General features: G+C 38.3%; 1 protein-coding gene across 2 annotated transcripts in view; it reads right to left on the bottom strand.

Moving 5' to 3' along the window:
- Positions 1-3181: 3181 nt before the first annotated feature.
- APPL2 (adaptor protein, phosphotyrosine interacting with PH domain and leucine zipper 2) overlaps positions 3182-14538 on the bottom strand; it is a 52788-nt gene continuing 41431 nt past the window's right edge. Inside the window, exons 15-21 of one of the 2 annotated variants that reach the window (XM_065886585.1) lie at positions 12528-12683; positions 12313-12365; positions 10499-10673; positions 6781-6817; positions 6430-6570; positions 5580-5627; positions 3182-4306 (exon numbers count right to left, since the gene is read on the bottom strand). In XM_065886585.1, coding sequence (XP_065742657.1) covers positions 4172-4306; positions 5580-5627; positions 6430-6570; positions 6781-6817; positions 10499-10673; positions 12313-12365; positions 12528-12683 — 745 coding nt within the window. In that variant the 3' untranslated portion in view covers positions 3182-4171. The remainder of the gene's footprint in view (positions 4307-5579; positions 5628-6429; positions 6571-6780; positions 6818-10498; positions 10674-12312; positions 12366-12527; positions 12684-14538) is intronic. The other variant, XM_065886584.1, reaches the window with a different exon arrangement.

The raw sequence follows: 14538 nt of genomic DNA, 5'->3' as shown, positions 1-14538 counted from the left end.
ACCATGAGGTATTACCTCATGTCGGTCGGAATGGCCATTATCAAAAAATCTAGAAACAATAAATGCTGGAAAGGGTGTGGTGAAAAGGGAACCCTCCTGCACTGTTGGTGGGAATGTAAATTGATACAGCCACTATGGAAAACAGTCTGGAGGTTCCTTAAAAAAACTAGAAATAGAACTACCATATGACCCAGCAATCCCACTACTGGGCATACACCCTGAGAAAACCATAACTGAAAAAGAGTCATGTACCACAGTGTTCGTGCAGCTCTATTTACAATAGCCAGGACATGGAAACAACCTAAGTGTCCACCAACAGATGAATGGATAAAGAAGATGTGGCACATACATACAATGGAATATTACTCAGCCATAAAAAGAAACGAAATTGAGTTGTTTGTAGTGAGGTGGATGGACCTAGAGTCTATACAGAGTGAAGTCAGTCAGAAAGAGCAAAACAAATACCGTATGCTAACACATATATATGGAATCTAAAAAAAAGGTTCTGATGAACCTAGGGGCAGGACAGGAATAAAGAGGTAGACGTAGAGAATGGACTTGAGGACATGGGGAGTGGGAAGGGGAAGCTGGGGCAAAGTGAGAGGGTAGCACTGACATATATACACTACCAAATGTAAAATGAATCGCTAGCGGGAAGCTGGTGCATAGCAGAGGGAGATCAGCTCCGTGCTTTGTGATGACCTAGAGGGGTGGGATAGGGAGGGTGGGAGGGAGGCTCGAGGGAGGAGATATGGGGACGTGTGTGCATATGGCTGATTCACTTTGTTGTGCAACAGAAACTAACAGTATTGTGAAGCAAGTATACTCTAATAAAGAAAGATCTATTAAAAATAAAATGCATGCTTAAGTCTTCAAAAAAAAATATCTCATTTTCCACCCTCCCACCTTTCATTTACATGGCACTTATTTTTAGAGGGCCTTAATGTGCATTAACACACATTTCAGTTAAGTTGAAAGTCACCCACTCTTTCTAAACTTAAAAATTTTATTAAAAAAATGATGCATGTACAAGAGTATATAATATGTATGTACTGTTTAGTGAATGAAAATAGAATGCTTGTGTAGCCACCAGGTAGGTTAAGAGCTTATTGCTACCACCTTAGGTGCTCCCATCATTTCTCCTTAGGTCTCAGCTCCCCTTTCTACTGCAGAGGAAACCACAGTGCACTGGGCTTTTCTTGGGGGTTACAACCGTCCATATTTTTAAAAACAATATGATGGTGTTTTGCATGTTTTTGTAAAGTTAATATAAATGTATTCTGACTTCTTTAATTCATTGTCATTTTTTAAATTCATCAGTGTTGATGCATATAGCTATATAGTTTATTTAGCTTTATTTCCCTCATATTGTGTTACATGAATACACAGATATTTAGTCTGTAGGTAAGATTTGGGTTATTTACAAATTTGGGATACTATGAATAGTGCTGCTGTAATCGTCATTGTACGTGTCTCTGGGTACGTGTGTTGAGTTTCTGCAGTGTGTGTCACAAGTGAATCTCCTAGGTGGTAGGGCCAGGTGTACCTGCAAGGTCGTTGGAGAGAATGCAAAATTGTTCTCCCATCCCAACAGTAGGTGAGGTTATTCCTCATTGTTCCATCCCTACCAGCAGCCTAATTTCTGCTGTCTGTAGTCAGTATCTGTGTGGTTTTAATTTGCATTTCCTTGATTTTTATATGATTGAACATATTTCTGTTTAAGAGCCTTTTTTTAATTCTATAAAATGCCTTCATGACTTCTGTTTTTCTTTCAATTTATCTTTTTCTTACTAATTGTAGGAATATTTTGTATATTCTGGATACTAATTTTTGTTGGTCATATGTGCTTGCTGAATATGCTCAGTTAATTTTGTGTTTTCATTCTGTGTTTTTTTGTGAAGTTTTAATGTATTGGATTTCAGTCTTTTGGTTTTTCATGATTTGCAGGCTTTGTGGCTTAGTTAAGCCACAGTTTTGTTTTTTTTTTTTTTGGTAATACAGTCGATTTACAATATTGTGCTAGTTTCAGGTGTACAGCAAAGTGATTCATTTATATATATCAATTTTTTTTCAAATTATTTTCCATTATAGGTTATTACAAGGTATTGCATATAGTTCCCTGTGGTATACAGGAAATCCTTGCTGCTTATCTATTTTACATATAGTAGTTATATATATACTAGTATTTGTTATTCCCATATTCCTAATTTGTCTACCCCACCAGCCTTCCCCTTTGGTAAAGTTTGTTTTCTTGTCTTAGTCTTTTTCTGTTTATAGATTTATTTTTTAGATTCCACATATAAGTGATACCATATGATATTTGTCTTTCTCTGACTGACTGACTTCACTAAGTATAATATCGTCTCGGTCCATCCATGTTGCTGCAAATGCCAATATTTCATTCTTTTTTTATGGCCGAATAATATTCCTTTGTGTGTGTGTGTGTGTGTGTGTGTGTTTATATATATGCACACCACATCTTTTTAAGCCAGTTGTCTGTTGATGTTACCTGGGTTGTTTCCATGTCTTGGCTATTGAAAATAGTGCTGGCTGCATGTATCTTCTAAAATTAGTTTCCATCTTTTCCAGATATATACCCAGGAGTGGGATTGCTGGATCATATGGTAGCTCTGTTTGTTTAGTCTTTCCATAGGCCACACATTATTAAAATTTTTTTAATTAAAAAAATTGATTGTAGTTTCTAACAATGTTGTTCTCCTCCCATCCTGAACAATTCTAAGCAAGAATTCAGGGGACTGTGGCTCTTGAAGCCTGTCAGAACTTACTGATCTACTATGATTACGATATAGAAATTTATAAGACATTAGTTAACACCGAACTGATGATTTTATGGTGTATAATTTCATACTGTTTTGACTAGCTCACTGTGTCTCTGACGGTGCACACATTATAGAAGTGGATTCCTCAGTTAAATCCTTTAACCTAATTTTGAGTTGCAAAAGTCATTAATCCACCATTTTAAGAGCAGCACCTTTTAAAAACTTGGCATTGAGATCACGTTATTCCACTCATGTTGCATAGTACGTCCCCTCTGCTGTGATTTCATTATGATGTCCTGGTTTTCTTTTGGGAATTAACTGTTAAAGGTACAGAACCAACTTTAGTTTTTTTTCAGGGATGTTCTAGAAAATAACCACAAAAAGCAAAAGAAACAGAAAGATAGTTTTTATTTGCTAGCTTTTATTGCTAGGTTAATTTATTACAAAGAAAATGATATTTCTGTTGAACTTCGTTATAATTAAACATACTGTACCAATTAAAGATCATTATACTTGTTTCCTAGTGGGCTGGGATGCCTGGAACCGTCTGTGTCAGGATGGAAATTGGAACTTTTATACCAAGCCCCATGGCCAGCTGTGCTTCAAGTGAGTTTTAAAGTTAATTGGTCCCTTCTTTAAGGAGGGTCTGGCTCAGAAGAAACAGGAATTGGTAGAGCTGCACCCTGTCTGTGGTGATCCACCCCTAAAAACAGTATCTAAAGGACCATGAACTTCTGAATGCTGGTTCATTAAGGTTCCACTGTAAAACTAAACATCTTTCGTGGTACTCATCTGCTTGTCTTTCTATTGCATGATGTTTGGACAATTACCAAAACTAGACCTGCATTTCTGCTAGTGCTTGAGCCTCAAAGCACAGGGCTCATCACCTAGCTGCACAGATTAATGCTGTTAGGTCCAATTATGAGACAAACTTGATTATAAATATACAATCTTCAGAATGACAGGCACTTAAAGCTCATTAAGTAAAATACAAAAATAGATTATATTAATAGGAAATATTTAGTGTTTCTCAAATTATAAATCTAGGCTTTTACCATTTTTTGAAAAGATACTGGAAACTGAAAAGAGATGACACTGAAATAAAGTGAACAATGCATTTTTTCCATAGCTTTCATTCTGAGCACTGAACAATGCAATCTAAGAAAAGGACTTACCACAAAGCACCTAAAATAACATTTGTAGATGGGTATGTTGTCAACCATTTCTTACTGTCTCCCTCCCAAGTCTCAGTATCAAGGCATCAATAGTACGTTCCACAAGTAGCTGTCAGCATTCTGAAACCAAGTGGTGTGCCTGTATCAGAGAAGTTGAAAACCCTTAAGGAGGTAGCTCTCCTTCCTGGGTGCTCTTCACCCAAAGGCGCAAGAAGGTTATGCTTCAGATTCTGCGCCTCTATTTTCACTTGGACTTCCATCATTGTCATCTGGTTGATCGTTTAACAGTACATATTTTCCATCATTGGTTAGTGGTATGGACAGCATTAATTGAGCCAATGCTTCTGGATCCTGAAGTTATGGGAGTTTAAGAAGGAGAAAAGAAAATGCTTAAAATGCACTTAAAACCCCTTTGGCTTGGCTGTCATTATGTTCTGTAATCTAGCCTCATTCCTTCTGACTCGTCTGTGTGCGCCTTCAGGTGGGTCTCCTTGAATCTCTAAAGAAACCCTCAGTTGAATTACTTCCTCCAGAAACTAGGCCAAGTTTCTACCTCTCAGCCAAAATATCATTTACAGAGCCAACTCAGAATCATCTTTCTGAAAAGAGTCCAGAGAGGAACTTCCCTCACAACTTTGACCTTGTCTTTAAACTCCTTTTTTTCCTTTTACTCTATACCAAGAGTTGGCAAACTATGGCCATTTTATTTGGCTCACCGCCCGTTTTTATTACTGGAGCATAGCCATGCCAATTCATTGACATACTATGGCAGCTTTTGTGTTAACAACAGCGGAGTAGAGTAGTTGGCAGCAGAGACAGTAAGCTGAGAAAGGTTTATTATCTGGCCCTTTACAGAAAGTGTGCCAACTCTGATCTACACCATAAAGTACAAACTTGCAGGGCTTGCTGTGTTTTCATTAAGTTGGTCTTAGTCCTTGATCTGTCTGCCCCTCCCTGATAGATCAGAACTGCACAAGTATGATACCCACTAGCTATTCAATACACGTTACTATTTACATTAATTAAAAATTTAAAATCCAGTTCCTTAGTCACACTAGCCACATTTCAATCTGCATATTAAATAGATCCTTTCCATTACTGCAGAAAGTTCTACTGGACAGTGCTGAACCAGAAGCCCCCTGTTCACTGCTGTAATTCCAGGGGTTTTCTTATACAAAATTTAATCTCAAAAATCAGTTGGGTAAATGAAAGATTGCAAACTGCTGATAGACAGGTCTGAGAGTCTTCATTTCCAATAAGCTTCCAGGTAACGTCTCAGTGTTGCTGGGCCTGTGACCACTCTGAGGAGGAAGGCCTTAGAGCGTGTGGTAGATGCTGAGGTTTGTACCAGCTTCATTTGAAAGAAAGGAAATCTAGCCAACAACAACAGCAACAAAAAAACCTGATAAAACAGTAGGAGGTGCAGCAGTGATACTAAGAACTCTACGTGTTACCAGTGACCATGGAACTAGCTGATCAAAAATGCCTGGTAGTTAGAAGGCTTAAAAGGAAACCCCAAACTTGGCCACCCTGCCTAGTGAGCACCATTTCTCTTTTTGAGAGCTATCTAGGTGTAAAGATAGCCTCTGAGTTGTTGTTAAACCAGCACGAAAATGCACCTTACCTTCTGAACCTCAATGATTTCTTTTCCCAAGTTAATAGCATAACATATCTGCAAAAAACAAGAAAAGTAGTGTTTGGCAAAGGCAGAAAAGGATAAAGAATTTCAGGAAGAAATGTGATTATGAAAGTACAACGAGGTCACTGTCTGCTCACGTCAGCATGGGCACAAAGGACCTGGCTGTAGGAGACTCATCACACAGGGCTCTGAACACTAGCGTCCACCTGTCCTGGTCTCCTGTTGCCAGTTTGTGCGTACAAAGAATATCCAGGTTAAGTGAAAACTGAAGGTATTAAATCGTTTCAAGTTCTTACCGGGATACTTTTTCCCTTTCTCTCTTAACCATATTTAACCACTGCACGTTCATACACAGTGGTAAACAGATACTTCCTGAAAGAAGGGTTGATTCATTTTGATTAATTCTAAGTAGTGAATGCAGTTTTTCACACTAAAGAACAGTTTAGATGTACTTTCCTGACATCTGCTTCCTTGGTTTGCTCTCTGAGAATAGATTTTCTCCATTGTAACTTTTTTTGCTTTAATTTTTTAAAAAAGAATAAATTTGAGGGGAACTGCTTTAAACATTTCCGGATAGCTCTACTAAACACTTGTATTTCACCATTAAAGTTCTTCATTCACTCTATTTTGGTTGATATGTATTTTCCACAAGGAAATTATACTCCAGTTTTCTTTCAGTGGGACCTTACTAGGAGGTATTATTATCTAAACTACTCAATGGGGACCTGAACAATAGTCAACTAAATATCCAAGGAGGTTGTGTAAAATAACCCTTTAAGTATCTTTGTTTGGGCTGAAATATTATGGAATCTTAAGATGAAGAAAATAACAAGACCTTTTCGCCTTCTGAGTTGCTTTCAAAAACATATGTGCTCAGGGACTCTCCGCCTGTGGATTCGGGCATGCGGACCACAAAGCCCACCAGTCTCTTGTTTTCTTGATGAGCAGCAAACTGGGTGACACTGGTGAGTTCAAACTAGAAAAAAACAGGAATAGACCTAGTATCACACAACAAACTGGAATTAGAAAAGATCATTCTCCATGGCAAAAGTCATGAAAAAAGTACACTATTAGTGACATTTAATTTGGCAAATAAAATTTACTAAGTGCCTACTTTGTGTTTCAGGTGGCTACAAAGGTGAATTAAGGAGTAATCACTAAAATTAGCATGCATGAGGGTACTTACATTGGCCCTTGTTACTTGAGTCTGAGGATCTATCAACCTGAAATTTTAAGAGATTGACTGTATCACAAATGTTGGATAAAATTATATCCTTAGATGAGTTTGTACAAGTTCAGAATAAAATCACACAAAACCCCTCGAAATATGAAAATATAAGACCTAGTTGAGGGCGAGGTGAGATCGCTCCATGTGACGATCCAAAGGGAGCGTGTGCCATGATTTCTGCCTTTGTTGAACCCGTGTAGTTAAACCTCAGGGTATCTTTAATGGAAGATTATAGCAAATAGAGAATTTCACAGTATCTTAGTGCTTATCCAAAAAGGCTGCATTATAATTCTCTAGAAAATTCTCCAGAAAATTAATGTGGATGGATCTTATTCCGTATAGCCTCTATCTCAGCACTTACTATCAGTCTGTTTCCCTTAAAGTACTGGATAAATGGATACTTTTAAGTTTAACAATTTTTTTTTTTTAAACATGGGGTAGAGGTGAGACAACAGTGAAGGGATTTTAACAAAACTATTCCCTATCAGTTTGGGTGTAGGAGGAGTAACTTTAAGAAGGTATTCTAGATAAATTCTTTAACAACATTTTAAGCATCATCAGTGTCTCTGAGAAAATTAACTGCATTAGAGAATTTACTGCTATTTTATATATAGATAAAAATTTCTACTTTCTAACACATGGTATTATGTATATAAATTATTATTGATTTGCTGTAAGTTTCGTAAGTGAAAGCAAAAAATCTGTTAAAAAGATGGTTATAATTCTGTTTAAATGAAATGTCCAGAATAGGCAAATCTATAGAAACAGCAAGATTAGTGGCTAGGGCTGAGCAGGTTGCAGGGGAAAAGGGAATGACTACTAACAGGTATGGGTTTTCTTCGGGGGGATGATGAAAATGTTCTAAAACTGTTTGTGGTGATGGTTGCACAAATCTGAATATACCAAAATACTCTAAAGGGGCAAATTGTACAGTATGTAAGTTATATCTCAATAAAGCTGTCCCCCCCCCAGATGGTTACAATTTGAAAGGTATGCAGTTATACTTGTTAAAGCATGGTGTATTTTATAATCAGAGGGCTTAAGACTGAATTCCAACCTGGCTACTTATTTATGATCTTGTGTAAGTCACCCTGACTTCTCTCAACTGCTTTGTAAAATTGGGATAAGAACCTCCATATTTCAAAGAGGTGGTTAAGAAAACGAGAAAATGTGTATGGAATTTTAAGCTACAAAGCTAAATAAATAAATTTTTATGTCCCTATAAATGAGTATGAATTTAATGATTTTTAAAATTTACATCATCAACAATTTCCCTCAAGTTGGGATAACTTTAAATATTTTGTAAAATTTTTCTATAAATGAAGATTTAAGCCATTCATATATTTTGTGAGTAACTTTTAAGTTTGCTGTCTACATCAGGTAACCTGGACTTGCTTAAGATCTGATTTTCTGTGTGACTTCTAAATTGTCTCAAAACATGAATTCCCATACAAGGATATATGTATGGTAAAATTTACCATTATTGATATTTAACACATCACAACATTGTACAACCATCACCACTATCTAGTTCCAGAACATCTTCAGCACCTCAAAAGGAAACTCTCGTACCTGTAAAGCAGTCGCTTCCCATTCAACTTTCTTCTCAGCTCTTGGCAGCTTCTCACTAATCTGCTTTGTCTCTACAGATCTGCCTATTCTAGATATTTCATATAAGTGATCGTACAATATGTGGCTTTTTGTGTCTGTCTTTCAATTAGCATAATGTTTTAAAGGCTCATCCATGTTGTAATATGTACCAGTACTTCATTCCTTTTTAAGGCTGAATAATATCCCACTGTATGTATACACCACATTTTGTTTATCTATTCATCTTTTGATGGACATTTGGATTATTTCTACCTTTTGGCTACTGCGAATAGTACTATTATATGAACACTTGTTTTCAATTCTTTTGGGTATCTACCCAGGAATGGAATTTTATGTTTAAGTTATAGAGGAACTGCCAGATGATTTCCCACAGTGGCTGAACAATGTTATATGCCCACCAGCAGTGGGTTCCAATTTCTCCACATCCTTACTAACACCTGTTACTTTCTTTAAAAATAAAAAAAAATCCATAGCCATCCTAGTGGGTGTGAAGTGGTTCTAGGTTTGATTTGCATGCCCTAGTGACTCATGACACTGAGCATCTTTCCATGTGCTTGTCGGCCAATTATGTATCTTCGGAGGACTGTCAACTCAAGTAGACATTCTTCCATTTCTTACCTGGGTTCTTTCTTTGTTGATTTGTGAGCGTTCTTTATACTGGGTACTATACCTTTATTAGATAATGATTTGCAGATGTTTTCTCCCATTCTGTGGGTTGTCTTTGCACTTTTTGGGATAGTGTTGTTTGATGTACTATGGTTTTTCACATTGCTTTTACATATATTTACTCTGATCTTTTTGGTGGTGATTTTAAGAAAGATTATCATAAGCTTTGTAGCTTATGAAAGCTTTCAATGCCTATGAAAGGTCCAGGACATACTTAGAGAAAATCTTTAAATAAATATAAGGTTTTATTCATAAGAACCTCATTCTCAGTAAAAGGTTTATAACAAATGAAAAGGACTGATTTTAATAAATGGAAGAAACTATATTCTGATTTTTGCCAAACTGCTGATTAACTTTTTTGAAACTATCATTACTTTCTCTGTGCCCATCACAGCTGTAAATGTTTTACATGAATTAACTCACTTATTCCTCATGACAATACTATGGGGTGTGGATATGGTTGTTTTCATTTTATAGCTGAAGAAACCGAGGCACAAAGGTTAAGTAACTTGCTCAAGTTCATACAGCTAATAAATGCCAAAGTCAGGAATAAGGCTCTAAAGCAGTGCTGCTCTGCTGTCCCACAGAAATTTAGTGTAAGCCTCGTATGTAATTTAAAAATTTCTAGCAGCCGCCTCAAAAAAAGTGAAAACAGCTGAAATTAATACACTTTAATAGGTTGAAAATATTACCAGCTAGGTGTATTATTAATTTAAAAATTATTTTGCATTCTTTTTTTGGGGGGGGATAGTATGAGATCTTAAATGTTTGGTATGTGTTTTACACTTAAAACACTTCTCAATTCAGATGAGTTAGGTTTCAAGTGTTACATGTAGCTACAGTATTGTACAGCGCAGGTCTTAATGCCCATGGCAGCCACAGCTTGACGGTCGTTTGCCATCATTCATATGGATCTTATTACTTGAAACCACAAATCATGTAGCTAACACGACTTGGCTTCTTTAATTTCAGCCCAACAAATATTAATCAGATTTTCCTTGTGGTGGTCTAGTTATCTCAGGCAGGCTCATGTTCTGTTTTCATAATTTTTATAAATAGTACTCTCAGAGATGGAAGAGAAAAAACAAAAACCCTTCCACTTGCAACCTCTGAGATACAGAGAGTAACTCTCGAGTGATGGCATCTTTACGCCCAACAGGGTAGAATTCACTCACCACTAAAGATACCAGTTGCTAAAAATATCAGCTCTTGTCTTTAAGGGCACTTCGTCTAGCCAATGTATCTTATAAAACCAAAATGTAAAAAACAGAAACATGAGTAGCATCTTTACTTAATCTAATCAAACAATTCTACTATGAACATTCTAGATGGTTAAACGTGCTTTCAAAGGGGAATCAGTTGAAGCTGTAAGAAAATCTGAAAACGAAACTGAATGTACCTCAGAGCTTGACTGGTGACCATCAGATGGGATTCTGTCATACGGAAGATGTTATGAATAGCCCGAGCAGCCAATACTTGTCTCATCGCTTCGTAAATCACTTCAGTAGTGTTGTCTGTTTTAACTGCCATTGATCCCAAAAACCGAACTATAAACATCTGTTGCAAAAGAGAATCTGCAAGAGAGCATTTTCTGCTCAGGATCATTTCACTTCCTGCCTGTCGATGCGCATACCAGAAGCACACGTGCTGGTCTGAGAACAGGCTGAAGACCTAGGGTTTGCCTTGCTTTCTGGAGGGCTTTCTACCAAAACTTCTGAATACTCTGCTTTTATATAAGCCACAAATTGCAAAGCTCTGAATCTCCTATTGTCCATATTTTGTCTGTTTGGAACTATTCATTAGACTAGAAAAGCACCTCTTTTTCTTCATCTATAAAATGAAACCACATGAACATCCTTCTAGCATGAAAACTCTAGGGTGACTACATGGAAGTGGCAGTATACTGCATCTTACTTTTTCTCTGAAAATAAGAGCTTTTCCACTAGACAATAGAAAATTCATTCATCACTTTGGCCTGCTGTAAAGTCCTCTTATAGAAGAAAATGTATTTGAAGAAACAAGACCTGATGTTGGGTTTCATTCAAATCATGCCCATCATTTATTACTGAAGGGCAGTGATGACGTTCCATAAACTAATGGAGATTGCAGAACTGTTAGCTTATTTGATGCTAATGAGCTGCCAGTATTGGCTTCTTGATAATGGCACGTAACCTGACAAACTGACAGCAGCCACACCTGGAAGATCAGGAAGAAGGTTTAGAAGATCCTTTTTTTTTCTCTGTAAGAACAGTAATTGACTTATCCACCATTTGAAACTAAGAGGCCTACTTTTGCTTCACTTGTCCTCCCTATGAGTATCCTTGCCCCTAAAAAATAAGGGTTAAAAAAAACTTATTAGGAAAATATAACTGATATGTTGTAAATGGTTATTCCCATATGAAGCTGGTTTTTACAAGTTAGAAAGTTTTTTATGTAGACAGTTAAAAAACTGTGGACTGTGAGAAGTCAGCTAGATAGTCAGATTTGATGCAGAGCGTATTAACATCATTTTTTCTTTTTTTACCTAAAGCTGTAAGGAATGCCAGTTCTCAAGTCCTACATTTAAATTTAAATAAGTGGGCATTTCATTCTAATGCCATTCTCAGGCTTCAGTCAAGGAGAGGCTGTGTTAAAATGAGGTCTTGCCCGCACTTCTAAATTGCCTTGGCTGGGAAGTGTAGCTCTTGGGAGTAGCAGGTTTTGGTCAGCTCTACTGAGTATGTTCTTATGTACCTTGTAAGAATGTAAATCAAACAACAAAAATCAGAATCTGAATTTGAACAAATTAAATACCTTTTTTTTTTCATGTCATCTTCAAATTTAAGAATGAATTATCTGTGTTTTTGGTTTTCTAAAATGAAATAGCATGTCTGTGACTCACCCAGATTTTATCCTCTTGGACTTTGTTTTGCAGTAATGTTATAGCAAATTTAGATTTGGCAGCATTTCTCTGCAGGAGCTACAAAAAGGGCATGGATGTGGCTGATGGTACGACAGCTGCAGGAAATCTGTCAGCCTCCCCTTAGTGTTTATGCCAGGATGGTCCTAACTGCATGTGTCCTAGTGAGTCTGCACAGAGAACACACATCTGTGGATCACAATTTCAATTCATATTTCAAGTCAAAGCTCTTTAGAACATGACTTCACATCTTATTTCAATGGCCCTGGTCATTTTGTGCCAGGGAAAGAATAAGTACAGAACTAGCCACTTACCTTCTGTTTCTGGAAACGTCTCATCCTCAGTTTCACCAAAAGGGTTGATACGCCTAGGGGAATAGCCAGAGTCAAACATCCTGACAGTTTCAGCTAAAGGGACACGTGACACTTGAACTCTAAGTCAGAAGGTGATAGTCTCTGGAGGTGGGAAGGGACACGAGACGTTAAATTTATTTTCAGTTCTCTCAGAGATAAACCCCCTTAGCCCATACCTGCTCCCTCTGTTCTGATCAAGGAATTCTGTAGCAGGAAGTACAATGTCAAACTGAATAGGTGTTCCAGGTGCAATTAGTTGTTCAGCTTCAGGTATGACTGCTGCTTTGGGAACAATCTTGTCATTTTCCACCTCTGAATTTTTCATGTTCTGGCTGGAGTACAAAATAGGAAAAAACTTTTTTTTTTAAATCCCTTTTAACCTTAAGCTTTTACAATCAAATGAATACTTGTTGAATGCCGATGTAACTTTCACAAGTAGATAAGGGAGAAGATTTAACCCACTCTACCAATAAATCATGGTAAAATGTCATTCACGTCCATGGTTAAAATCCCTCAGATCTCCACGTTACCTACAGCTTGATCTGGTGCACAGCATTCTGCATTGTTAAGACTACTTACTATAGTACCTGTTAATTTCCTGTTTGTATCTTTCTCCCTTTGAGACAGGTTTTTGAGAGCAGGACCTATATAGCTAAATCATATTTATCACTTGCTCCGCAGTAGGCACTCAAAACCGTTAGCTGAATGAATAATACCTCTTGGCCTAGCATTCAACCGCCTGGCTGTCCTTTCTCCTGAAGGTCTCCCTCTCCCCTCCCTTAACGCATCCTCCACTAGAGCTACACCAAACACCCACGTGCTTCTCATTTCCAGCTCCATCGCAGGTCCTGCACTTCAAACACCAGCTCACATCGCCACTCATCCCCTAGGCCTTTCAAGCCAGCCTGACCCCCCCCTTCCTCTGCAGCCCTGTGGTTCTTCTCAGTAAGCCACGAGGACAGTCTTGGATCTCCGCGTGCCTCCTGAGCTTACCACTGTGCCCACATGTACTGTTTTGAGACTGTGGCACGTAAAAGCAGAGCATGGTCTGTAGTAATTAACGTGCCTCCATGTTTCTTCTCTTCCAGTGTCAGAATGCTGTAATTTCACCTTTCATGTTTATCATCTTTTCTCCCCAGCTAGCGTGTAAAAACCTTTGAGGGGCAAATCATGTAAAAGTATTTTGATTTCTTACATTGTTTGAACCATAAGAAGACTCTCAATATCTTTCCATTCATTTGATATTTTGTATATCAGTATTGCAAATTTCTCAAGTATGTCAATAACTAAATAGGTTGTATGGGGCTTCCCTGGTGGCACAGTGGTTGGGAATCCGCCTGGCAATGCAGGGGACACAGGTTCGAGCCCTGGTCCGGGAGGATCCCACATACCGCAGAGTGGCTGAGCCCATGCGCCACAACTACTGAGCCTGCGCTCTAGAGCCTACGAGCCACGACTACTGAGCCCACGTGCTGCAACTGCTGAAGCCCGTACGTCTAGAGCCTGTGCTCCACAACAAGAGAGGCCACTGCAACGAGAAGCCGGCACACCACGACGAAGAGTAGCCCCTGCCCACCACAACCAGAGAAAGCCCATGCGCGGCGGCGAAGACCCAATGCAGCCAAAATAAATAAATTAATTAAAAAAAAATAGGTTGTATGGAACTGCTATAATATCAGCTGACGAATGAGCAAAATGAATGGAAAATGGATACAAGCACAACAGGATGGTAGACGGTCACTGCAAGGAGAGATGCTTAGTTTTAACCTCCGTTATTAACAGAAAAGGAAACCGAGGCCTCTAGAGAAGTTGAGTGGTAATCCTGAAGGCACTCAGTTACCTGGTGGGTCAGCTAGATTAAGAACTAAGGTCTCCTCACTGCCGGCACAGCGCTCTCCCACAGTGTCACACTGCCTCAGTAACCAAAATCAACCACATCTGCTCTATGATCAGTCTTTAAGAGAGTATGATATAATAGTAAGTGAAGCACTGGAGGAAGGGGTGAGTAGAAGCTTCAAGGGAAGGAAGCGAGTCCCAAGATTTTGGCTCCCCAGTGGGTATGAGGGGAGATCACACAAGGAAGACAGGACGGGGCCAGGCTGTAGAGGGCTGTTAACACCATCGGGTGAGGTCTAGCTTGACTCTGCATGTAGGCGGCCACTGAAGACTCTTTGAACAGAGGAGTGA

This window comes from Phocoena phocoena, chromosome 11 (assembly GCF_963924675.1).
Source record: "Phocoena phocoena chromosome 11, mPhoPho1.1, whole genome shotgun sequence".
NCBI classification, from domain to species: Eukaryota; Metazoa; Chordata; class Mammalia; order Artiodactyla; family Phocoenidae; genus Phocoena; species Phocoena phocoena.
Note: the sequence above shows the minus strand (reverse complement) of the source record. Positions and strands in the feature narration are given on the sequence as shown.